Raw genomic sequence first — 24,254 nt, forward strand, 5'->3', positions numbered from 1 at the left:
AAATGTTTTTCTGTTTGACTCTGAGACATGAAGATGTTCACAAATGCTTTGCCTGATTTCACAGTTTACTGTTTTTCAGTATGTCCGGTTTCCAAAAGTCTCACTAATCAAAGTCTGCTCTAATTCAAAAAGTCAACACGTTTATTAAAGGCACAATCCGCCGTTTAGAAATCAACACAGGGGACGTGGACTGGAACCTGCTGTCATTCCCAAACATTTATTTCCTGTAGGAAGATTTGTGTTTGTATCAAGACGCCTTTACAGCAACATGTAGAAACATTTTTACTCCAGCTGTGGAGAGAACAGGAAACTATTGTCTAAACTGTGAAGAAAAAGTTAAAACAGGTAAAAATCTTTTTTTTATTAGACACACAAAGTGCTTGTTCAGGTTCCTACAGGTCAGTAAAATGAGGAAGAAGCTGCAGCTGAAGGAAGAAAAGGTGAACGTCAGGGAGGATATAAAGACAAACTCAAAGTCTTCTTATCGGCAGCTGAACTGAATCTTATCTAAACAGTATTAAGTGGCAGAATCTTCTCTCATGTTTTTTAACATATGCGGCTTACAGGACATCCCTGAGCCAACAGTCCTGGTTTTGCTGCCTGTCAGAGCCCATTGTGCGTTGCTGTTTGGCGGTCTGTCAAGCGTGTATGAACCACAGGAGAGCACGGCCATATCTAATTGGCAAAGCCGAGGCAAAACAATGGCTCAAACTATATGAGCTGAGTATATTATTGAATATCATTCATCAGCGTTGATTAAGTTGGATGGAGGAGGACAACAGTCTGCGGAGAAGCTGCGTCAAATATTGTTTTTCTCTCCAGAACAATAAGCAGTCGTTGCATCAGAAACTTTACATGAAGCCGCTTCTGCAGCAGCGCGTCAGGGAAGGTTTGAAGGAGTTTTTTTTTAATCTAATGCAGCCAAAATAATGTGTCTGTGGTGCATTCAAAGCTCTGCAGTGAAAGACTTTTTGATCACCATCCACTGCTGCTCAACATTTCAGGACCACAGACAGCACTTTACAGCTCTGTGAAATGTTGTGTATCTAACATCAGTGCGGCCTCTCTCACAGCAGACTGTGACACGCAGCTGTAAAAGTTCACTCCAAGGTGACGAGAGATGAAGCATTTTCAAGTCAAGTCATCCTCGATACAACACTCCTTGGATAAAACTCCTTTCCTGAATCTACTGCATTAGTGTTAATGTTGGATTTTAGTGAGATGTAACCAGAAGATATTGGGGAGATATCGTCGGTGTCGGTGCGTGGTGGTTCTTCCATTTTAAACGCTGGTGTGATCAGGTCGAGCGTTTCACGTCTTCGCCTTCACTCGAGACTACTTCACTGATACCTGTAGTGGAGGTCACGCTGGTACCTGAGCACACAGGTAGGCCGTGCGGCGGCTGAGGTCAGAGGTTGCTGGAGTCGTCGAGTGGGTTGGAGATGACCGACTTGTGAATGAGCATGAAGAGGGGCAGGTAGGCCAGGAAGTCCAGCAGGTCCAGGGGAGGGATGTGCTGCAGCTCCAGTCTGATGGCGGCCTCCTGCTCCAGATGGATCCCCCCGGCCTTCAGCTCCAGAAGCAGCTGCTCTGCGCTGATGAAGCCCCGCTGAGCTCCGGCGTCTCCTCGCTGCTCCTCCAGGAGGAACAGGAACAGTTGCTACAGGAGCCACAAAATCAGCCATAAATAAGACTGAAAACAAGGAGAACTGGCTCCGCGCTCCGAGCAGTAGCGAGCGTGTGGGTGTACACATGTGTGAGTATGAGTGTGTTATTGTTTGTGGTCTTCAGGGCGGCCTCAGATTACCTCAACCTGTTTCTGGGTCTGTTTGAGTGCACCTGTTTGCACAGTTAATGCAGTCAAGGTAATAATTGTTGGGGTTGGGGGGGGGGGGGGGGCAATAATCCTTCTGGCAATTAGCCCATTCCCTCCGCCAACCTCTCCAGTTAACAACCCTATCCCTAACAGCTCTATAATTACAAAGCCTCCCTACCTGGCCAGGGGCTCAGTTTCCACACCCATGGCCACAGGCTTTCATGTCGCTCCTGCCTTTCAGTTGCTCAGTGCTTCCTCGTATGAATGAGGGCCGGGCCTGCTTGTGAGCGGCCAGCTGGTAGGCCGGTCCCGGTCCGTCTGAGATGAGCCGTGTGTCTCAGGCTGATTACAGGGCTGGGCGGAGCAGACGGCATGTTCACTGCTGGGCACTTTAATGAGATTAGGCCCGTGCTAATCTATGAAAAGGGAAAAGCTGTCTTTCTCCCTCTAGCTTGCTTCCCTCATTTCCATGCATAAGGGCTGAGTGTCTCTCATAAAAAAGCAAGCTTTGGAATTGCTCTTCAAAGTGTTTACCAGTATTTATTTCATTGTAATTACACCCGCGGAGCCATGAAAGAGAGGCGGAGGTGGTGTTTGTGGCATGACTGTGAAAACAGAGTATGAAGATGTGAACGTACATAGAGGAGAAACGTGTTGGCGTTACCTTCGCTTTGAAGAGCCTCACTTCGAGCGAGCGGAAGTCCATGTCGCTGATCAGTGATCGCATAAACTCGCTGGAAGAAAACAGCAAAATGATGGCGTGAATTGGTGAAACTGTGCAACAGAACATGAGCATAGTTATCAAAGAAATTATTTAGTGTTGTAAAGAGGTAGAGAGAGAGTCTCTGGTATGCTTCAAGCTGGTCCTACACTTCCCATGATGCAACTCAGTAGCATCTTTTATGACAGCCTTCCTGCCTGCTGAGTGCAGTTTGTAATGCAGAGTAAGTTTAAAGTCTCAGAGCATAAAGAAAGATAACCCTGATTATTTTTCCTCCGGAGTCTTGATACAACAGTCACAATGCAAAACATGAACGGTGAAATCATCCTGAAATCAGGGTGGAGCACCTGTAACGAGGCGCACGTTTGTCAGAGCACGACAAAAATACTTTCCCTCATCTCATCAAAGTGTTGGTAAACACTTTGGTTGCCGCTGCAGACAGATTCAGGACAGTCTGGTGGCGGCGGCGGGTGATTTTTGGCGGGTTTGTCCCGTGCGATGCTGTGTTTGCAGGGTCGTGATGGTAAAGTGTTCTGAGCCCATTGTGGTTGCTCACCGTGGCCTGGCGGACAAACAATACGTGGGCACACGTGGACATCCCGCCACAGTAACGGATAAAACTGCTCTGGTTTTGGGACAGCGGGTGTGGGGGGAGCTGGAGCTGGGCGAGCCGGGTGAGCAGGGTTCGTGTGGAGGTTTAGGGAGGGGAGTAAGCGACCGGGGCGCACGCTGGTGCAATGTGACCACTCGCAGACCAACAAAATCTAGGTCCACTCGGATAATTAGAGGGAGACACGGCCGATTGTGTTGGGACAGACCTCTCCAGTCCAGCGTGTGGCACAGCGACGGTCGTCCCTTCTCTAACGAGCGCCCGGTGTTAATGAGCCCCTCCTCGCCGTGCGCTCAATAGCCTGCTAGAGCGAAGAATGGCCAAGCGCTAGGCCAACGAGTGCAATGCACGCCTGAGTGCTCCCAGTGCCGTGATTGGCTCTTGTCCTCCAACCACCATGCAGGCAGGGGCTTGACGGGGATGAAGCGAGACAGGGCAGCTAATGATCATTAATTGCACTTGGTTTGCAGTAAAAGAGTCCAAATGCTGGTGTGCTAAGGACACTGGCGTGATAATGGCGAGCGTAAACGAGGGGCTAGGGGACTGGTGATGGACTGCGGGGAGGATAATAGCAGCCTAACCCATTTTCTTTTGTCGGCCCTCCTCCGGCACCCCGCTGTGGACAACACAGCAGACTTCTCGCTTACGTAACGCCCCAAAATTTTGGCGGTCTCCTCACTGGGGAGCTGGTATACAGTGAGCGGGGGGATGCAAACACTGACCTAGTTCATTTGACAGAACTGAGCGCTGTTTTGGGATATTTTTGAGCGGGCTGCGGTGACTCTGTCCTCTCTGGAGGAGGAGGGATTGTGGCGGGGAGCTGCTCTGGGTTCTGCGATCTCAAACATTCGCTCTCCTTCGCTCCCTGACTCATTTAGTTCAGTGATTTTCCAGGAACGAGGAGACTTACGGTAACTCAGTGCACGCGTGCATGCTCACAAATCCAACACAAGCAACAAGGCATGACGGGGACAACGACAATGACTGCGACGGCTCCGCTGATGCTGTTTGGGAATCCTGTATGGCAATGTGCTTCTTGGCAGATCATGTGACTTGCCCTGAGGGTATGCGGCGCTGTGTGAGGTGGACTTGTTGGCGAGCACAATGCCGCACAGGGACAGATGGGCTGAGTCAAGGGCCAAAACAGCACGGCACAGAGGGTGAGAGGTAGGCAACAAGAGAGCCGGAGAGATTAGAGACATGAGAGGGCCGGACAGTTAAAGCAGAAAAGAAAAGAGGGGAGTGAAGGGGGAAGGGTGCAATTAGTGCGAGGTAGAACTGGAAGAAGAAAAAGAAGTATATATAAAAATGTGGGAAGCACCTCCTCAGATTTCAAAGCCTTACATGATCAGAAAGGCTGATTGTGTAACTACTGTTGCAGCTCATTTCTAAGATAGGATTAGAGACAACCGGATTACCCGAAACAGGTAAGAGGATCAGTTTAGTGGAGTTGGGATGAGATGACAGAAGGATGCTATTGTTTTCTTCTTGTTTAGGAGTCGGCATTATGAACGCTGATCTTCTCTCTTCTTATTATTTAAATTGCAAGAGGGAGTTTTGTGAAAAGAGGTTTAATATGGTCATTCATTATCATTACTATAATTGCCTCTATACAGAGGAGGCACCCCGGTGTCGCTGTGCCAGTCAGTCCACAGGCCTCCTCTAGTACACAACACAAAGAGCTGGCCGTAAATCAGAGGACCCATGACCCTGGCCCTGTCCTCACTGAGAGGGAGCTCTCACTCTGGGGTGAGGGCTTTGGGAGCAGGCCTTGACCCTCGGAGACCTCCAGAGCAGGGTTGGCTCCACACACTCCTGTCTGTAGGAAGCCGTACACCCCAGGGCAGGAAAACAGCGATGTGTGTGGGAATCTGCGGCGTGATGTAGAGGCACAAGGACGCTGAGGCCGAGTTCAAATCAGAGCGGCGCTTTCTGTCTGCGCAGGGTTCAATGCGGGGCTGCAACATTATGCGTGATTAATCTGCAGAGTATCTTCACGATTCGTCGTTTTGTCCGTGAAATGACAGAAAACTGCGCGCGTTTTAAGTTCCCACGGCCCGAGTGAACAGCCTCAAATGACTCAGACGTCCTCACTTTAAAATCAGGAATGACAAAAAAGCATCAAAACGTCTCATTGGACGATTTAGAATCAGCACATTTTGGGCCAAAATTGTTCTGCTCAGATGTGAATATTTGTTGGTTTTCTTTATTTTCAGTGATAGTTCAATGAATAACTTTGGCTTTTGAACTATTGGTTGAACAAAACAAGTAATCTGGAAGACATATTTGTTGTATATCAGTACAAAGGTTTCTAGTATCAAGTTGATTTCTACAGGAAACATATTGAAATGTTCTTACTGCACAGAAAAATGTGATACTGGGCTTCAAATATTGATGGATAAGAAGGATAAAACCCCATTCATAGACAATATGACCCATGAGAGGCTGAAACCGGAGAATGTTTTGCATTTCTGCGAATATGTTTTTCACATGAACATGAATGAATGGTCTGAAGACGCGAGGAGGCGACGATCAAAGACAGCCCCACACACGACGACCAAATCAGCGGAACAAACTTGCACACACACTCTTATTCTTATTTATGGCGGGTCAGGACTCCTCGTCCGGCTGAACTGAGGAGTGTGTCTGCTCGTGGTCACTTACTCCATGGTGGCTATTTTCTGTGCCAGACTAGAGATCACAGCAAAGAGCCTCAGGTCTACGAGCCCATCTGTCACCCTGAAGTCCACCATCTCCAGGATCTAACACAAAAACCAAGAGATCAGATGATCAGTGTCGGTCTGTCAGTGAACCACTTTGTTCTCAAATGTCTCAGCGTGACACACTGTACGGACATTCAGGGTCCCCAGAGGATGAATCCTGATGGTTTTGGTTACTTCAAGCTATTTGTCGTGTGGATAAATACCAACAAAACCAAAGACATTCCCAACTTTATGCTGATTGATAATTAGCAAATGTTAGCATATTAACATGCTAAACAAAGATGGTAAGTACTATAGCTGCTAAACCTCAGCATGTTAGCATGTTGATGTTAGCATGTAGCTCAAAGAGCTGAAGCCTCACAGAGTCGCTAATAGAGCCTTTTTGGCCTTTTGTTGGCGGTGGATCGATCCCTCCTCTGCTCTGATTGGTGTTTCAGGTCACTGTGGGAGGGCGGTGTGTGCGTGGGAGCGCGTGTGTGAACAGTTGTGTATTTGTAATTGCATGTGTGCAAGTGCAGTAAACCGACCCTGTAGACGTAGATCTCCTCTTCCTCAGACAGCAGCTCTGGAGGGATGATGTTTTTAAGAGCAAGCAGAACCTGAAGGCAGGAGATGTAGCCGTCACCATCACTGTCCTCCTGCAAAGACACACCACCACCACCACCATCACCATCATCATCATCATCATCATCACCATCACCACCACCACCACCATCACCATCACCATCATCATCATCATCATCATCATCATCAAGGGTTTAAGAGGCAAAAGTATTGAGAATTTCACAAAAACGCAACGAAAAAAGACACGATTAAAAAATAATGAACTGAATTTTGAGCGATAAAGTTCATTCTTAACCTTAGAAACAGCAGCACCAGGAAGTGGACATGTCTTTATTTTGACTTTGACCAGTTGTCTCATGGACATATTTTGGGACGCCCTCGACTGATTTAGATTAAACAATTTGTGGATTAGCCAGTTAGACGGACAGAAAATTAATCTGCATTTAGACAAGAGTTTAACCACTTAAGTCAATTTTTAAAGCACCAATGCCCAAAAATTTGCCTCTTAATGTGAATATTTACTGTTTTTCTTCATCTTCCATGACAGTAAACTGAAAAAGAGCAGCATATTACAGTGAGAACATCCAGAATATAAAGGGTTTAAAAGTCTTTTCACTTACGGCTTCAAAAGCTCTTTTGTACTCAGCCAACTTCTCCTGACTGAAAATGCAAAACTTTGCCAAAAAGTCGACTGCAAAGAGAAGAGAAGGAGACAAAGACAAACGTTTAGAGCTGCAGAACGCACGTTAACCGCACTTTCTTCTACGCATCACATTTTTTAATCACGTGGCAGCGAGTACCAGCGTCAGGCTTCTGTGTGTGTGAGCATGTGTGTGTGCAGAGCGGATTAGAGCAATATTTCTCTCCTCTGGCTGCACTGAGGTCACGCTGGGTGGACAATACAGGGCGAGCAGTTCACAGGGAGTCCGGCTGGCCTTGATTGGCTGGATGCTGGAGACGCAGCGGTCAAGACCTTGAAATAAACCACAATATTCTGCTTTATCAGGAAAAAGGAATTCACTGTAAGTGAATGTGTTGCTGCAAATCATTAAAGCGCGAATAGCGAAACTGGAAAAACACCCTGATGGGTCAAAGTGATAAAAAAAACGAGGAAGGAGATGGAAAATAAATCAGCAGCTGATCATTTAAGTCACTTTTTTAAGCAAAAATGCTCCAAAATTCTCTGGTTCCAGCTTCTCAAATGTGAGAATTTGCTGCTTTTTTTTAAAAAAAAAAAATTCTGTGTTAATTTTACGTGATCACAAAATCTTGGGGTCAGAAAAACTCATTTTTTCTGTTTTCTGACACTTTAAAAAACCAAAAAAATAAAGTCTTACATGTGCATCTCATGTCGCCTTAGCTCACAGTTTGTGCCTTTTCAAGTTTGACATTTTACCACTGATTATTACGTACAAGCCACTGAAATGAGTGTAAAAATATCCTGAAGTAAAACTCTTTTTCTTGACTTTGTGACTTTTTATGACCCTTTATGTCCATCACCCTCAAACATTCCAACATAGACTCTTTTGGATAAAACCAGCACCTTATTCCTTTAACTCAAATGTAATGATCACTGTTTAAGGCTGCAATATAAAAGCGATGACTACATGAGGGGGACAGGCTGAGGCCAACCACACCCATGAATATTTCAGCAGGCAAATTTGGGAGGCAGAGTGACTTGGAGAAAAAGCACGGGGGTAGAAAATGGGGGCTTTTAAGCTGCTGCCACTTCAATTTAGAAGATGAGAATGAGTCTGCTGAATAATGGACCTATTCATTGGTTTGGAGAAGAAAGAGGAGCAACAGAGTTGATATCAGTCTGGACTTAAACCCCTGGACCTCTGGGGTTTCTTGCAATAGCAGGGGGGCTGTTTGAATCTGCCATTTATCAGCTTAGGCCTAATCAAAACCAGGCCTTCCGTGGCCTCGTCCTTTCACATGCAAAATGTAACATTCGCATCTAGTCAACTTGACTTGTTAAAGCTTGATTGATCAAAAAACCTGCGGGCCGGCTTCGCGCATCTGTTTGCAAATATCTGCGATGAGACGGGGGCTGCGGCACGAGGAGTCGCCCGTGCAGCCGCCTGCCGCTCGGACCAGCCGGGGATTTAGAGTCCGCTCCCTTCAAAAGACGCCACCACACGCTCACATGGCGGCCGCGCCGGCGCACCGGTCGATGGGCTGCGGGGAAACTGCAGCTTGTGTGAGAGTGAATGGACGCACCTTCTCTTTTCTACAGGCAGGCCGAGGCTGAGCTCCACCATCTTGGGGAGGAGAGCTGACCTGTGGGGACTTCACTGAGTCCAGAAACACACACATGAACATACGTGTTAAATAATGACCCATCAGAGCCAATCAGGTGTGTGTGTGTGTGTGTGTGTGTGTTTGTGTGTGTGTGTGTGTGTGTGTGTGTGTGTGTGGTGGGTCATAAACTCTGTATCATCTGATGAGTCCATCTCTGCTCCACGAGTGGTAGAGCCTTTACTTACATGCTGCTTCAATTCACTTTACAACACATACATATTGTAATTGTACATTTCTACTTAACGATGCTTGACTTTGACACTTCCTTATTTCTTCCCTTCCAGTTTATTCACTGAGGCACCGGGTCCGGTCCTTTATGTGAAACCTACTCGCCAAAAAAGAAAAAAAAAAAAAAGTTTCTGATTCTTTTACATGACTTTAAACTTCCTTTAAAGATTTCCACTCAGTCCAATACAAGAGTTCTGCCATAAAGTGCGACTTGTATGACCTTATAAATCCATGTCTTTAGCTGTACGTCCATTTCTATCACGTATGCACAGTATGTGTTCACATACATACTCAAATAAAGCTGATCTACTCTCACAGATTTAGTCTTTTTACGGGGTTTGTTGTAAAGGTTTAGAGCATTGATCAGAGATTGTACTGGAAATCAATCACAGAGAAGACAAATAATTGTTTTGACTTGTATTATATTTATATATTATACCATAAAACTAAGACATATTTACACTGTCTGCTGTGATGTACACTGTGATGGTAACTCTCGAGGGGACGTAAGAATATATGCTGTTCTGTGAATGAAGCAGAGTTTAAGGGAGTTCAAACTCAGCATCAGCCCCGACACACACACACACACACACACACACACACACACACACACACACACACACACACACACACACACACACACACACACACACACACACACACACACTCTCTGGGCCTGCAGTGCAGTGGCGGTGGAGGAGGTCGGGGGGTCTCTGGCTGAGGGGAGCACTCCGTCAGGGAATCAGCCGGACAAAAGGTGCAGTGGAGTGAGAGATTGAGGGAGGAAGCGAGGGTGGGTGGAGGAGCGGGACAAAGCCGAGGCAGTAAAGCCTCCTGCCTGATAGCCTTATCTGATTCCACTCCAGCGCTTGATGGCTTTTTTTTCACCCTGCCTTTAAAGCGCACAGGTTGTGCCTTTGGTGTGAAGCCTAGCAGAAAATGTTAATCAAGAGAGGGACTGTGTGGAGAAAGGCGAGAGAAAAGGGAGAGTCACTCCGCTGAGGCCATAATCTGTAATGAGACCGAGGCGATTCAGTTGCAATTGAGAGAGGAAGAATGGGGCCATGATGATGATGAGCAGGGAGGTTCACTCTTTCACTGGCGTTTGTTTTTCTGTTTTGTTCCTTTTCTCCTGCGGAGTCACTGCTCGTGCACCGGTCCGAAGGCCGCAAACAGCCGCCGGTCACAACTCATTTAACACGCACTCGGACGTCGTTTTCAATGTGTGCAGCTGACGGATGAAAACCGCCGCTGACTGCTCGTCTCGTAACGATTCATACTCGTCTGTGGATGATTTATGTTTACCTCCGGCGGCCGTGAGCCCGGAGGGGAGAGCGGCCGTGTGTTTGTCTGTCTGTTAGCAGCTAATCTCACATACGACTGGACCATCGGCCTGATATTTTCTGAGCGCTTATGACCGGAGGCTCGAGGAGCTCACATGTTTGGGTTGATTCAGCATTTCAGAAAAAATGATTTTATTGACTGTTGTGTTTTATACCGCTGTTATACACCGCTGATACCTCAGTCCTCCTGATAACCAGCCACGAAGAGGGCCCGACATCCCTGAATTACGTCGGTACTACTGACTATCAATTCACGTTAGATCAATCGGAGCCAAATTTTGGTGCCTTGACAGCAAACTGTGTTTGAATTCAAGTAAATGTTGATAAGATAGTCAGCCTATGGTAAAGCTTAACCTCTGTCTTTTCAGCAACAAACTTCATTTTATTCTATGACATAGCAAAAAGCATCTCTGGCAGTCAGTTAGGCTAAAAAAAAAAAAGAGTCTTCTTTTGGCCTTTGACAAAACTCAAAAGCTGACTTAAACTCATGAACTGAAGCATCTACAGATTAATTCAACACCTGATATTATTATGATCCATTAAATGAGTGGAAGCAGAAAAAGGTAATTAATACTAATGTTAGCAAGCTAGATCTACTAGCCTGCACTTTTTGAGTGGATGCTAGCTAGCCTAGCTTGCTAGCTTTAACTCACACCCAGCTCTGCCTCCGGTTTGGTGCTTTAAATCAATCTAAAACACACAGTTCACTCACGTGCTCCTGCACAAAAAGCACTTCCATAACTGACTTGTCAAACAGTGTCAGAGCTCGGATGCAGTTTATAACACACACACACACACACACACACACACACACACACACACACATACACATACACACACACACACACACACACACACACACAAAGACACACACAGGGGTCTATTGTATCTCTAACGAGTTCATTTGTTTGTTGCTCTCTTCCCGCTTAATCCCAGACTTTTGTTTCTGCTCATCATCACAGTGTATCAAGTGTCCTATAATTCCTTTAACAAAGGTCATATTCAGCAGTGGAGAGGAGGTGACCCCCTTTTTAAAGGCAGGAGAATGTCAGAGTGCAACATGCCCCACATATACAGCCCGAAAATATGTGATTAAGAGCGCAAATTTAGAGCAAATAGCATTCACACACACAGATAAACAGAGTGTAAACCGATCTTTTACTGCAGCAGCTCTATGAGAAATGGGTTTATGGGATGTTTTGGGTTTAAGTCCTTAAACATGTGATGATCCTGTAAATCTAATGCCTCAGTGCGATGAGACAAAGCCATAAAATATGAAGTGTGGTGCTGTAAGATAAGGAGGTGAGAGGTCTGAGCGCCAAAGCAGAGCTGCAGAGCAGGCCGAGCGGATCACTTCACAATAGTTTAGAATGAGGCATTGTTTGGCGAACAGGCTCCAAATCAAAAGCACAGATCGAAATCTTATCTGATAAAAGTGCTACAAGAAAAACAGCGGACCGCTGCAGACCAGCAGGAGGTGCAGTGGAAAACCGAGCAGGTTTTCAGTCCGACAGGAGAATAAATGAGGTTTGTAGCCTTCACAAATGTAATGGTCACAAGCTCCACTCCACATCATCACTTTACCAAGGAGGCAAGTCGATTCTCCATCGACCCTCAAACATTTTGATGCTACGATACAGTAGAAATGTTTGTCACACAGATTTAACTGAGCCTGTAAAGACTGAAGGATTAAGATTAAAGGATAAGTAAAGTGAGTCCCTGTTACTAACTTCACACTCCTCAGGAAGACGCTCACCCGTTCATAACTCTAGGCTGATATTCTTAATGTGAACATTAAGTCAACGAACACGAAGGAAAACTAAAATCACTTCCTAGTTACCACCTAATACTCACTGTTTACAAAAAGGGTGTTCCCTCCTGATCAAAGTCGATTCAATGTGGATTTTCATTCACTTAAATCACTCTGCAGATATTTGTTTTCACTTCACTTTTTCAGCTGGTCTTTGTCAAAAAAGCCACATTAACTCTACGTTTATTCAATGTTGTACGACAATAATGGGAAAATTGCTGACGGTGTATTTATGGGCACGTCTGTCAGTTTACTTTCTGCCCATTAAGCATAATTCCATGGGTTTAGTAATACAGGAGCATGAAAGACTGTCCTCGCCAGACAAAATAACACAAAAAGCTCTTGTGGTCATGGAGAGAATAATCGTTTTCTTCAGCTTTAAATGGCAGTAAAAAGAACTATTTAGTGAATTATTATAGACCCACAATTTTACAAACAGTGAGGACGGGCACATCAATATTCAGAGCGTCTCGCTGGTGTAAAAAAATCGTCTTTTCAGAGCAGAATTTGGCAACGTGTGCCGCCTTCTCTTGAGTGGGTACTACGCTGTAAAAGAGGGTGACAGCATTTGGCAGCATTCTCCTGCAGGTCGTTGTTTCTCCATGAAAACACAACTCCTCCTCCTCACTTTCTCCTAAAAGACTGGGGAGTGTGCGTGTGTGTGTGTGTGTATGTGTGTGTGTTAAAGCTCTGGTAGGAAAACAAACAGAGACACACGCAGCCGCCACACTCTTGTCTCTGGCTGCACGCCATCGGCCTCACCACAAACCACAACTTATGCTTTCTGTGCACACACACACACACACACGCACGCACACACACACACACACACACAGGCCTACACCCAATCAGGTCCTGCTGCAGATCCGCACCGATACGCCCCCAGAGTCCAAATCATCTGCTGTATTGCCATACCAGATCTCCAGAGATAACCTCACAAAGCAAAATCATCTGCTATTATTGCCCTGCCGCTCCTTGACATTGTGCCATTAATAAGGCCATTGTGGAGGGCGCTCTCTGTTTGGACACCGTATAATAGACTCTTTGACAGATTTACTTTGCTCTCTCTCCCTCTTCCCCTTCCTTTTCTCTCTCTCGTGAATACAGCGGGCATATTCCACGCCGCTGCTCATCAATAAGCGAGCTGTTTGTTTGCCCAGTCACTCTGGACTGATGGTAAATACATAGAGGTATTCCACGCCAAAGGCTGAGCAAACAGGGGTTACATAAAGGCACTGTACCCAAACACACACCCGGGACATCCTCCCACACACACACACAAACACCTCACACTACTGCCGTAACCCCCCTTCATCTCTGCTTTTAAGCGACTGGTCTTTCTTGTTCATTCAGTATTTTTCTTTTTTTTTTGAAAACAACAATTATGTCTGATCTCCACCCGCAGGTACAAGACAGTCATATAGGCTGGAGGTGGTGGTGGGTGGGGTCAAAGCGAGGCTGGCTTCAAGGCCGCCAGGTGTTCCACATCAACGCTGACATTCATCAGAGAGCCACAGAGTCCCTCGCACCGCACTGAGCCGCTGGTTAACGGGGGCTAGCTGCTGCTCTGTGGGAACACAAAGGAGACCACAGCTACTTGACATCAGAGTCACCCTCTCCTCCACCCACTTACAGTCTGTTCAGCCTGAGTCGTCCACCGCAGTCACATAAGATGGAGCCATGAGGCAAAACTGGCCTCTGTGGTCCCTAAAAAGCTTCTATAAACTGTCAAACTTTAACGCAATTCAGCCTGTTCAGTAAGAAGAAGAAGACAATAATTTATTGCAATCATTTTTTAGCCTCTTGGCGGAAGCAGAAACAAGCTACATACAATCATAGCAACCCGGAGGGTCGCAGAGATGAATGGACGAACGCCGGCAGAGTACAGGAAGCTATAGGTGGGTATGTGCGGGGGAGGGGTTTCTCTATTTTGGGAATCCTTTGACAAGTGGTCAGCGTTGGACCGAAAAGAGACAATTATGACCAGTTAGGCCCTTTCAGAGCCTAATGAGGAGCCGCAGTCACAAGTGTCTGGACAAGAGCTAGTCAACACACACACACACACACACACACACACACACACACACACACACACACACACACACGACAAAACAAAAGGACCCTGGCGAATATTCAGGCGTGAAAAATGACAGCTTGTACCAGGACACACTGTAAACACACCACGCCCGCAAACGCCAGCAGAGCGAGCACGGCGTCTTTCTGTGAAGACACACACATACACACATTGTTATACATGTAGTGTTACGAGGAACTCCATCATATGTCCATTAATCCTAATTCTAACCTGAGCCTAACTGGCTGTTTGATATGGAAAAACGTCTTATTCCAGGATATTAATATCGGGCATGTGATTTTGTATGAAAGACAAAACGTGCTCAAATTGACGTTAATCACATTTCATGGCACAGTAATGGGAAATAAAACTAGAAGTATTACTTTCAGCCAGTACTTGAAAGTATTGCAGCTGTTCTTGTGATGAATGTTTCATTGTACGTAACAAGAAAAGTTAACCCTAAACCGAAGCTGTAGCCTGATAAATGTCCCTTAAACAGGCAAACACAACCAAAAATGACATCACTCTGCAAATTGTCACATATATGAACCTCACACACACACACACACACACACACACACACCACAGTGCATACTCCTGTAACACAACATAAGCGTCCCATCAGTAATAACCTTGCTGCAGAATGGTGAGGCCAGCTGCAGGGTTCTTCATCCTGCTTGATTACCGTCTGAACAAACCTGTCCAATCAGCCCCATTCATGGGTGCCAGCACTCACGGGAGAACTCTGACCTGACTGACCTCTGCAGAGGGCCGGCCCCTCAGCCTTGACCTGAGGTGTGGATGCTTATTGTCGGGCCCGCCAGCCCCAGCGCTCTCACAAAGGCTTGGATGCCAGAAATTAGGCACTTGAGGGAAACTGGAGAACTCCTGGCCAAACTCCTGTTCGCAAAAAGGCAATTCTAAAAATCAAGTGCTGTAATTGAGGGGACATTTTTAGAGTCGAGAGGAGTTGTGTTGGTAAATGTGTCGGGTGTTTGTGTTTTTCCCGCACGGTCTATTATGTGAACAGGAGGCAAAGAAGAGTGCTGGCAGGCAGAGGTAGATTTAGCCTTCAGGCATTGCTGAGCTGGAAAACCCTTGATCGATATGAAACAGTTAAGTAGAACACTTAAAAAAATTATTTCTGACCAAACTCTCCTCAGCGGCGTTGCTACAGAGCACCTTTAGGTTAGGCTCGTCTGACTGTGGCAGCATGCATGTCTCAGGCTCTGAGCTCTCAGACTGTATTGAACAAGCTGCAGCTGTACAATAATACTGAAAATAGGTATATGATGGAAAATGACAACACAATAGGGTCTGGGCTGAAAATGGCATTAAGTCATGAAATAAGGTGTTTTTGATTCGATGATAAACTCACAGTCCTCAAAGTTGGAGCGACCTTTGCTGCCATTCGGCTGATGCGGCGCATCGTCCTGCAGTTTGGAAAGCATGTTCAGCACCTTTGTTTTCCTCTCCTCCATCCTCCTGTCCCTCTCTTCAGCGCTGCCGTCCAGACTCCCGGGCCTCCTTCCTCCCCCTGAGGACTCGATTTGGTCCCTCCATCCTGGATAATTGGACTCCTCCTCAGCGGGGCCCCCTTCGTTTGTGCTGGAACCTGGAGCAGAGAGATACGACATAAAATACATAAAAAACAAATGAAGTCTTGCATCTAGTCCTCTGAGATGTGTTTGACTGCAGTCACCACAGTCCTGGACAAGAGGAACCACATCTGTATTCATGGTCATCTACGTGGAAGTAGCCACTTAGTACAAAGCACTAAACCCCATTTTTGTCCCTTTAATAAACACTAATTCTCATCACATTGTTCTCCCATATGCCACAGTTACATCTCCCTTCAGTCCTTTCAGAGTCTCTCTAAGGAACGGACGCTCCCCCTGAAACTTAAACAGCCATCCATTTTGTCAGTCTCCAGCCAATTAAGGCTCTCATTATCTCTGAATATAAAGTCCACAGAATGCACTTTTTGGTGTGGCAGAGCAGAGACAAAGAGGACCATCAATGCAGACTTGAGCTTAAGGAGAGCTACGATTGTCTTTTGCAACAGTTTCCATTAGAGGTTCGGACTCTTGTCTTCATGCTACTTTAGCGAATTGTGTGTGATAATTCAAATGTGGCGTGTTTGAAGATGGTTCTATTCATTAGGGGGAGGCGGCTTGACCAGTCGAGTAGCTGACAGGCAGCAGATTCATCAAGCCCTCCAAACGTGGTGCCGTGGATTCATTTATCCCGTCAGTGAGCGCGCAGAGGTCAGCGGCGCAGATTGATGGAGCCATGTCTCATTTGACAGGCCGTCTTCCACCACGCTGCACACAATCACACGTTCCCATCAGCCGCCGCGCGCTGCTCTCGTCTCAATGTCACCAGCACGGACGACGGGATGAGAAATTCATTCCTCTTTAGAGATTCGTCATTTCTTTCATATGCAACATAAACCAAGTGTCAGGGATATCGGTGACATCACGACGTTATTCTGATTGGACACAACCAAGTACACAAACACACAAGTTCACTGCAGTCGTTCTGACTGCATGAGTCAGATATCTGATTTACTCAAAGACAATGAAAGAGCCTCTGCAGAGAAATAACATCGAGTCACTGTCACAACCACAGCGTGTTCATCACTTCTTGTCCTCTGGAAACTTCGACTTGTAACTTGGTTCCATTTCTTCCGTGCTTGCGTATTTGATTGTTTTTCAATGTCTGCAGCATATTTTTTTATGCTGCTCGTGTGTCCGATGAGCCGAGATTCATTCATTTGCATGTTTTGTCTGTTTGCATGTGTTTTATTTAGCAGTAGAGCGTTGAGCTCTCTGAGCTAAAAGAAATCAAATCATCATCCAAAGACGTTCATTTAACCTTGATATTAAAGGGAGAAAGTTGCATTAAATGTTCCTTGATAAAATGAGTCAGCTGACTAATTATTTAAAATCTGTAAGTCCAGACAGTTTCTGTAATGTACAATCTTTAAAGAAAGGCGAAACCACACCTAAAATTATTCAGGATTTCCTCTTTTGAAACCCTCCTATCCTAACCTCCAAACGTGGCCTAATCCATGAATGCACAGCAGTGATTACTGGTCAGTTCAAGCTGGAAACAAGAGCCCATCTAAAACACACAGAGCAGGTTACCATACCAACCACAGCATCTGAACACAGCAGATAGCTGGATTTGGCTGCGAGCGGCCAAGTCAAATCCCCTCGCTGATTCCGAAAAGGCCGCTGGAGACAATGAACGCACACACACCGCCCACCCTTCGTCCGACTCTCTCCAAACACACACTGCCTGCCCTTTACCATCCAGCGCACCAGGCAGAGGCAAGAAGGTTGGACTTGTATCTCTTTCTTTGCGTGTTTGAGAAAGGGATGAGCATCAGCGAGACAATCGGCGTGCCGAGGCTATTCACTGGTGCCACCCAGAGCCTTCACTCCTCTATCTCCTGAAAGAATGGCAGAATGGGAGCGGGGTGGAGTAAAAAGGAAAATCCTCGCCAATTTATTATTCATGGGGAGGGATTTTCCTTTCAGGGCTCCTTTATCGAAGCCTTTCCCAACACGTCACCCTCTCTATCAGCCCTGACAAGTGCCAATCAAAGGGCTTGAGTCCAGGTTTTTTGGGGAAACGCTGGAGGATTTCGGAGACAATAGCCAATGAGTCCACAGCGGCGGTGGCTTAGAGACAATGGTGACATGGCTACACTGTCAGTGTGTGGTCCTCTGGGGGGAAACGATCCTTGCTTAGTACACGACTAATCTCTGCTTGCACCATCTCTGTCTTTCTGGAGCCTAATCTGTCCCGTAGCTTCCTCAGCTTTCCGGAACAATCCACCAGGGTCAGTTCAGATTAGTGCTCTTTGTGGCCCCAGCACATCGCCACATTCATCGGGATGCTAACATCTTTAGTAGCAGCTGAATGCTAAACACTGGAGTGAGCGCAGAGTGACCAGAGCAGCGGGGAAACAGGCATGAAACAATTATGAGGGGAGGGATTATTCTACCTATGAATTTCTGATGAGCACCAATGGACAAAGGTCTTATCGTGAGCCTCACTGGGGAGCAGGAGCAACTTATCGCAGCTGATCTCTGGCTTCAGCTTAATCTCAGAATTGCTCAGCGATTATTGATTGATCCAGAAACGTGGGCGATTCGTCAATATGGAACAGACATCAGGAAACTGCTGGAGAGTGAATCGAAACAGTAAAGTTACCAAAAAAGACAGTGAAAAGCTCTGCAGAGCTACGTGGAACTGCAAAGTTATTGGATAAGTCTTTGATCCATCACTGATATACAAATTTGGATTTGAGCCTCTTTAAATTTACTATTATAGAACACAAATAAAAGCAAACGTTTGGCATTTTTGCTTGATGAATAACTTAAACAATTCATTAATTCAACCCATCTTCTCTAAATCGACATGTAAATCAGCAGTTGGTCGTGCAGACGGATCAACTCTTGGTGTCACAGGTCCATTTTCTCAACTGTCGTGATGGGGTCACTCCCTCCATTACTTCGGAGCCCCATTCAAAGGCTGAACTGCTCGCACCTCCAGGGTAACCAGATCTCACCTATCCACACAAAGACATGCCACACACTGGGCATCTTTTAGAGACCGTGTGACCTCCAATGTGACCTCTCCACGCCCTGCTGATGACCCCCCCCCCCCCCCGTCCTCCTCCCCCCGAGCGTGACCATGTCTTTGGCCTCTAAAAGGTCAAAGCACGCAAGCCATCACCAGGATCCTGTGGGTGACATCTTTTTTCATCAGCTGGTTGAATTCTTACAGGGCAGTTAAACAGCTGAAGACTTGTGTTAAAATGTGCGACGAGCTTAAGAAGCAGCTTTTTAAAGCTGAGGGGAATTTCAGCCATTGTACGCTATGACAAAGGATACCTTTAACAAGACAATAAATCAATCGTTCTCTGTAAAAAACGGCTCTTAAATCATAACAGTTACTCTTTCTGGTAACATGGAAAGATTCCAGTAAAGTCCAGAGAAATGCAGCTCAGAATATCTGCTCTGACAACAGCACGCTGAGCCCTGAAACAGTAAACATCTCTGTGTTTGTCTATAGAAATGTTGTAGGTCCCAACACCAACTTTGGGCTCCTTGAAGCAACTCATCAATGAATTTTCCTCTCCATTAAAAAAAGCACTCCAGCTGTTTTACACCTCCAGAAAGTCGGGGGACTTTAGAGAGACATAAGCTGTGTTTCCACCGCAGGGACCAGGGTCTAAATTAGGTTCAGAGACATAATTTTGCCCCCAAAAAAGTCCAGTTTGCAAAAGTACAGGAACATTAGTGGCAGGGCCTGCAGCGCTGAACATTTCTGCTTTTGCATGAATGCATGAGTCATAATAATCTAATGAGATTACATATAATAGTATAAAAGTCACACGGGAAAGTACCTTTACTTGATACTTGAAGTACATTTTCCTCATATACTTGCATACATTTACTTTTCATTCCGCTGGTCTTTTGAAGTGTCGTCCCAACAGGTCAAAGTGTTTATAGCTGTTCTGACTGATGAAGCTCAAAGGTGGGGATAAAGCCTGCTGTCGCAGAGACGCGATGGCCCATACAGACGGAGATAACAGCACACCTTATCTGTGGATGGACAGGTGTGGCGGGAGGGAGTTTCAGATGCTGTCTGACGGCTGAAAAGCACTTTGATTTGAAGCGCATTAAATCAAGCTGATGCTTGCGAGTTTTGTGGTAACTGATGTTTCAAAGAGAGACTGTCCCAGCACAGGCTGATCCATAGCTCCACTCTCCTCCACTCCTGGAACATGCCACCACAAACACTGAGCGTTTTCAGGCCCAGCAGCCTCGACACTTGACGTCAGCCATGTTGGATTAGAGAGACGTATCGCTCTGAGTTTGGTCTAAACGGTTAGCTGCAGGTTGGCCCTCAGACATATCAATCTCTGACATGATGGATGTATTTGTAACATCCTCCAGGAATACAGCGCACCGCGGGCCATTAGCGTCAGAGAGCAATGACTGATACTGAACAAGCGAGGGGAAAAAAAAAAAAACAAAAACCTGTGCTCACAGGAAGACGAGAGGATAAAGAGTTAGCTATCAGCTCAAGGGTGGCCCTCCATTTCCATGTCTGACAGTACTCCTGACCTTTTTGCTGTCTTTCTTTCCAGTGCTTGTGCTCCGTACAGTAAACGCTGCCTCAGAACCATCATTCATGAATGTACACAAGCCGGCCACACAGGTGAAGGTGATACTTGGAGCCAGCTGGCCCTCGTGAGGATTATCGGGCTTAAGTGTACCGGAGGCAAGGGAACGCTAAACACAGCGAGGCTGACAGTGAGGAGACAATGGCTCCTAATAAAGCAGAGCCGACAGGGACTGAGAGGGCTTTTACCGGATCAGACGCTAATGGTGAAGACGGGCTCTTGTATTGATTAAGCATTGTTGTTATAGGTTGTTCAGACAGTGCCAGTTTTAACAGAGAGGTGATATGTCATAGCAGCACACACAGAAAGAAAAATAATTGTAGCCTGGGTAGATTACAGGGATACAGTACTGTGATCGGACTCACAGGGAGAAGAGGTGGATCTGAGCATGTTGTACGATGGAGACGGGTCTACGATCCACGAAGACGGTGACCCCGATCCCCCTTCAGACTGATCCTGCAAGGACACAGAAGACAAAATAAACCATGGGTCATTTTTGAAGGCAGTCAGACAAAGTTGAAATAATTCTATTATTCTTATTAAGAATTACATGAAAAGATCGATATTGCTCCCACTTATGTACAATAAGCACGAAGCATTCACAAGCTGATGGTTAGCTTAGCTTAGCATAATGACTGGAAACAGGGCAGAAACAGATAAGTCACTAATTAAAACTAAATATCTTATTTAATCTTCTTTTAATCTGACAAAAACTGAAGGGTAAAAACAAAGCTGTGTTTTTATGGGAGGTTAATGTCGTACTGTTTCTTGGCTGGGAGCAGTGACATCCTGGAGCTTTTACTGGCACCTTCTCATTTGACTCTCTGCAAGAAAGCTAACAAGTTTTTATGTTGCAGAACATTTTACATATCACAGAAAGAACACTTTGAAATTCTCAGCCCAGAACTAGCAGCTATTCCCACTCAAACAAACACACCACTGGTTTCTCAGTTTCTCTTCTTTATAAACAATCCAGCGGGTGGACTCTTGGTTCACTGAGGTGCATTATGCAAATGGTGGTATGAATCCTGCTCTGAGCACTCCAGCTCGTCATTGTGGTTTGGCATAATTGCAGGGGGCTTATGAGTCTCATTCATGCTTTTCAGGGGCTCTCTCTCATCTGTCATAAAGGGGAGATTAATCGTAGATCACGTGGAGCACCTGCGTCCATTCCACTGCAGCCCAGCATGCACAAGCCCTGTTTACCCCCCTGGCCCCTCACCCCTCAACCCCTGCCTGATCCTGGTGGTGGTGCATCCTCTAAAAGAATCCCACAGTGTTGGGCGTTTAGCGGAGCACACCCCCCCGGCGACAGAGCAATGAGTTGGTGTTAAAGCCTGCCTGCTCCCGTACAGTCAGACCTCCCCCCTCCTGCAGCCCGTGACTGATTAACCACACACCTGCTGCACGCCGCGTGCCCTCTGTTATATTGTGTCTCAATTATCAACAACAATTTGGCTCGTCTTACTGGAATGACAGTTATAAATACATGCCAGTTCAAGTTTGTAAAAGGGGGTCTTTGTGTGAGAGGGAGACTATGTGTGCCAGGTTCGGGGTTATTGTCTGATCAGAATTGATTCTTGAGGCTCTAGTGTTTGCTCACGACAAGGCGCAGTCCCGCTTTTGCAGGAAATCTGATAGATGAACGGAGGAGGGGGGTAGAGAGTGAAAAGCGGTTTCACAAGGGGCAGCGGCACTCACCGATTTGTTTTCCTGGACTTTCCCTGCAGAGTCACACCTTTCAGAGATGCCGCCAGCTGTGAGGGGCCTCAAAACACCTGACAAAACCACACAGGACACAGCGTCAAGCTAAAGGGGGAGGAAGAAAGTGTGTGTTTGCAGTGGTGGTGCAGGCAGGCGTGTGCATCCGTGCGCGTGTGTACATAAGTGTTAGCCTCCCTGCACGCTGACATGCACTTGTCTTTTGTATTTGAGTGTGTGTGCACAGATATGAGTAATGTAGTGTATTAGTTCCAATTATGGCTCTTAATCTCTGAGCAAATAATGGCAGAAAAAATGGAGTAACAAAACCCTGGAGGAGCACCTGTCTACAGAAGCGTGCCAGGTGCAAACATTGTTCTGGAGACACAGAGAGAGGAAAGACAAGCTTCCAGCAAACGCAGACGGATTCACTCCTGTAGTAAACATTGGTGGCATAGATGCATAAAGACCAAAAACAAAACCACAGCGGCCATCATATTTCTCTTTTGTTGGTAAAGAGCCAGTGCACTCAGGTTACAAAAAAAGACTCCCTTACCTCTGGTGACATCCAGCCATGCAGAGAGATGGGTCTTAAGATCTTTGCAGTCATGCCAACACAATGAATTTCAATAGCGTTGCTCATAAGATTAATTTGAAAGTTGTTCTAATGAAAACTGCTCTCTGTGAGGTCTGTGGAGTCTCCAAAATAAAGGCCGCGGTACCCCGAGACGAATATATTTGTAGGAAGTGCAGTTTGGTAAAGTCTAAAGGCAGAAGCGTCCATCTGCTCTGAATGATCACACATGAAGAAGACAGAGGGCAGTCAGAGACACTTCTATCTGATGAAAGTGAGATTCATTTGAAGCGTACCGACAGCTTTCAGCGCAACCAAACTGGCCTCCACTCAGCACCGACGAAGAATGTCTTACCAAAAAACTTGATGGCTCATCACTGGAGTAAGAATTCCTCCATTTCTAAACCCAGTGCATCACTGTTTCTACTGGCCAACCATAAAACCTGCGAGACTGCACCAAAACTGGAAGTCTGTGTGTTTGACACCAGCTTCAATGGAAGTGACTGAGCAAATACTCCACAGATTGGTGCTTGAATGTGTCTGAAAGCCTCCGCTCGTTGGATGGTCAAACGGCATATCTCAAAGCCTGGATAAATAAATATAAAACTATGTGCATGGCTACAGACCAGTTGCAACTGTTGCTAATATATTGCTTCATAACTCATATAATTTGTTTATTTTTCTAAGTCTAATTTCATAATTGGGAATTCATTTAAGTTGCATCTGTTCTTTAAATATTATTTTATTTAGTAAATGTAATAGTGCTTTTATTCTGAAGGCTGAGTCGCCTGAGAATCTCCTGAGGCTGCTCTCGCGTGAGCGGCACTGTTTAGCAGCACCGGGGACTTTAAGTGTACATGAAACCTCTGAATATAACAGGCAGTTCTCTGTTTTGCAGCATGCAGCCAACGAGTTTTCACGGTGGATTTGGAGAGAAGCTGCAAACAAACCACTTGTGTCTGCCTGTGCTTCGAGGGAATCATACCAGCGGAGTATGCTTCTTTGTAGTTTGGCTGAACTTAACCTTTAAACGTCTACGTTGTTTATCTCACTCTCCGACGTGTTATCAGACTATAAACAACAGATGCCAGACTAAATGACTTTTCTCCGCACACTCTCCTCGGTGTCTTATCCATTGTTATGTATGCAGTGCTTGGTTCGAAGTGTCTTTGGCTATCTCAGTCGGACTTTCCCGGTTAATGATCCACTCTAGCGGTTTGATCTTTATTAATATGGAACATCCTGACATCCCTATAAACCTTTGCGCTGCCACACCTTTGGGGGAAAGCAGTTAAGAGCTCGCAGCGGCATGCCTGGGAGCAGATGAGAGGCGGTATCACAGCTCGTTAAAAGAAAAGCCGCTTGACGCCATAAAGGCATCGCGCAGTCTCAAGGCCGGCCGCGGACTGAGAAAACACACCTTCAGTGTCATGTTTTTCCCCGTCTGATCATGTGTGTTTTCTCCTCACACGCGCACACACACGCACACACGCTTGCATGGCCACACCTGTCTGACTGCTCCCTGTTATTAAAGTGACGGTTTTTGCTTATCAAACGATCTCATTCAAACTGTCAGAAAGA

The 24,254-nt window shown here is 46.0% G+C and overlaps 1 protein-coding gene across 1 annotated transcript in view; it reads right to left on the reverse strand.

The window, feature by feature from the left end:
* Window positions 1-24,254, reverse strand: part of LOC143314717 (uncharacterized) — a 24,987-nt gene continuing 733 nt past the window's right edge. Inside the window, exons 2-9 of the mRNA XM_076721801.1 lie at window positions 22,100-22,176; window positions 20,764-20,854; window positions 15,572-15,808; window positions 7,055-7,125; window positions 6,398-6,508; window positions 5,812-5,909; window positions 2,481-2,550; window positions 1-1,660 (exon numbers count right to left, since the gene is read on the reverse strand). Of these exons, the coding sequence (XP_076577916.1) occupies window positions 1,409-1,660; window positions 2,481-2,550; window positions 5,812-5,909; window positions 6,398-6,508; window positions 7,055-7,125; window positions 15,572-15,808; window positions 20,764-20,854; window positions 22,100-22,176 (1,007 nt within the window). The 3' untranslated portion in view covers window positions 1-1,408. The remainder of the gene's footprint in view (window positions 1,661-2,480; window positions 2,551-5,811; window positions 5,910-6,397; window positions 6,509-7,054; window positions 7,126-15,571; window positions 15,809-20,763; window positions 20,855-22,099; window positions 22,177-24,254) is intronic.

The sequence above is a fragment of the Chaetodon auriga genome, chromosome 22 (genome assembly GCF_051107435.1).
Source record: "Chaetodon auriga isolate fChaAug3 chromosome 22, fChaAug3.hap1, whole genome shotgun sequence".
Taxonomy (NCBI): domain Eukaryota; kingdom Metazoa; phylum Chordata; class Actinopteri; order Chaetodontiformes; family Chaetodontidae; genus Chaetodon; species Chaetodon auriga.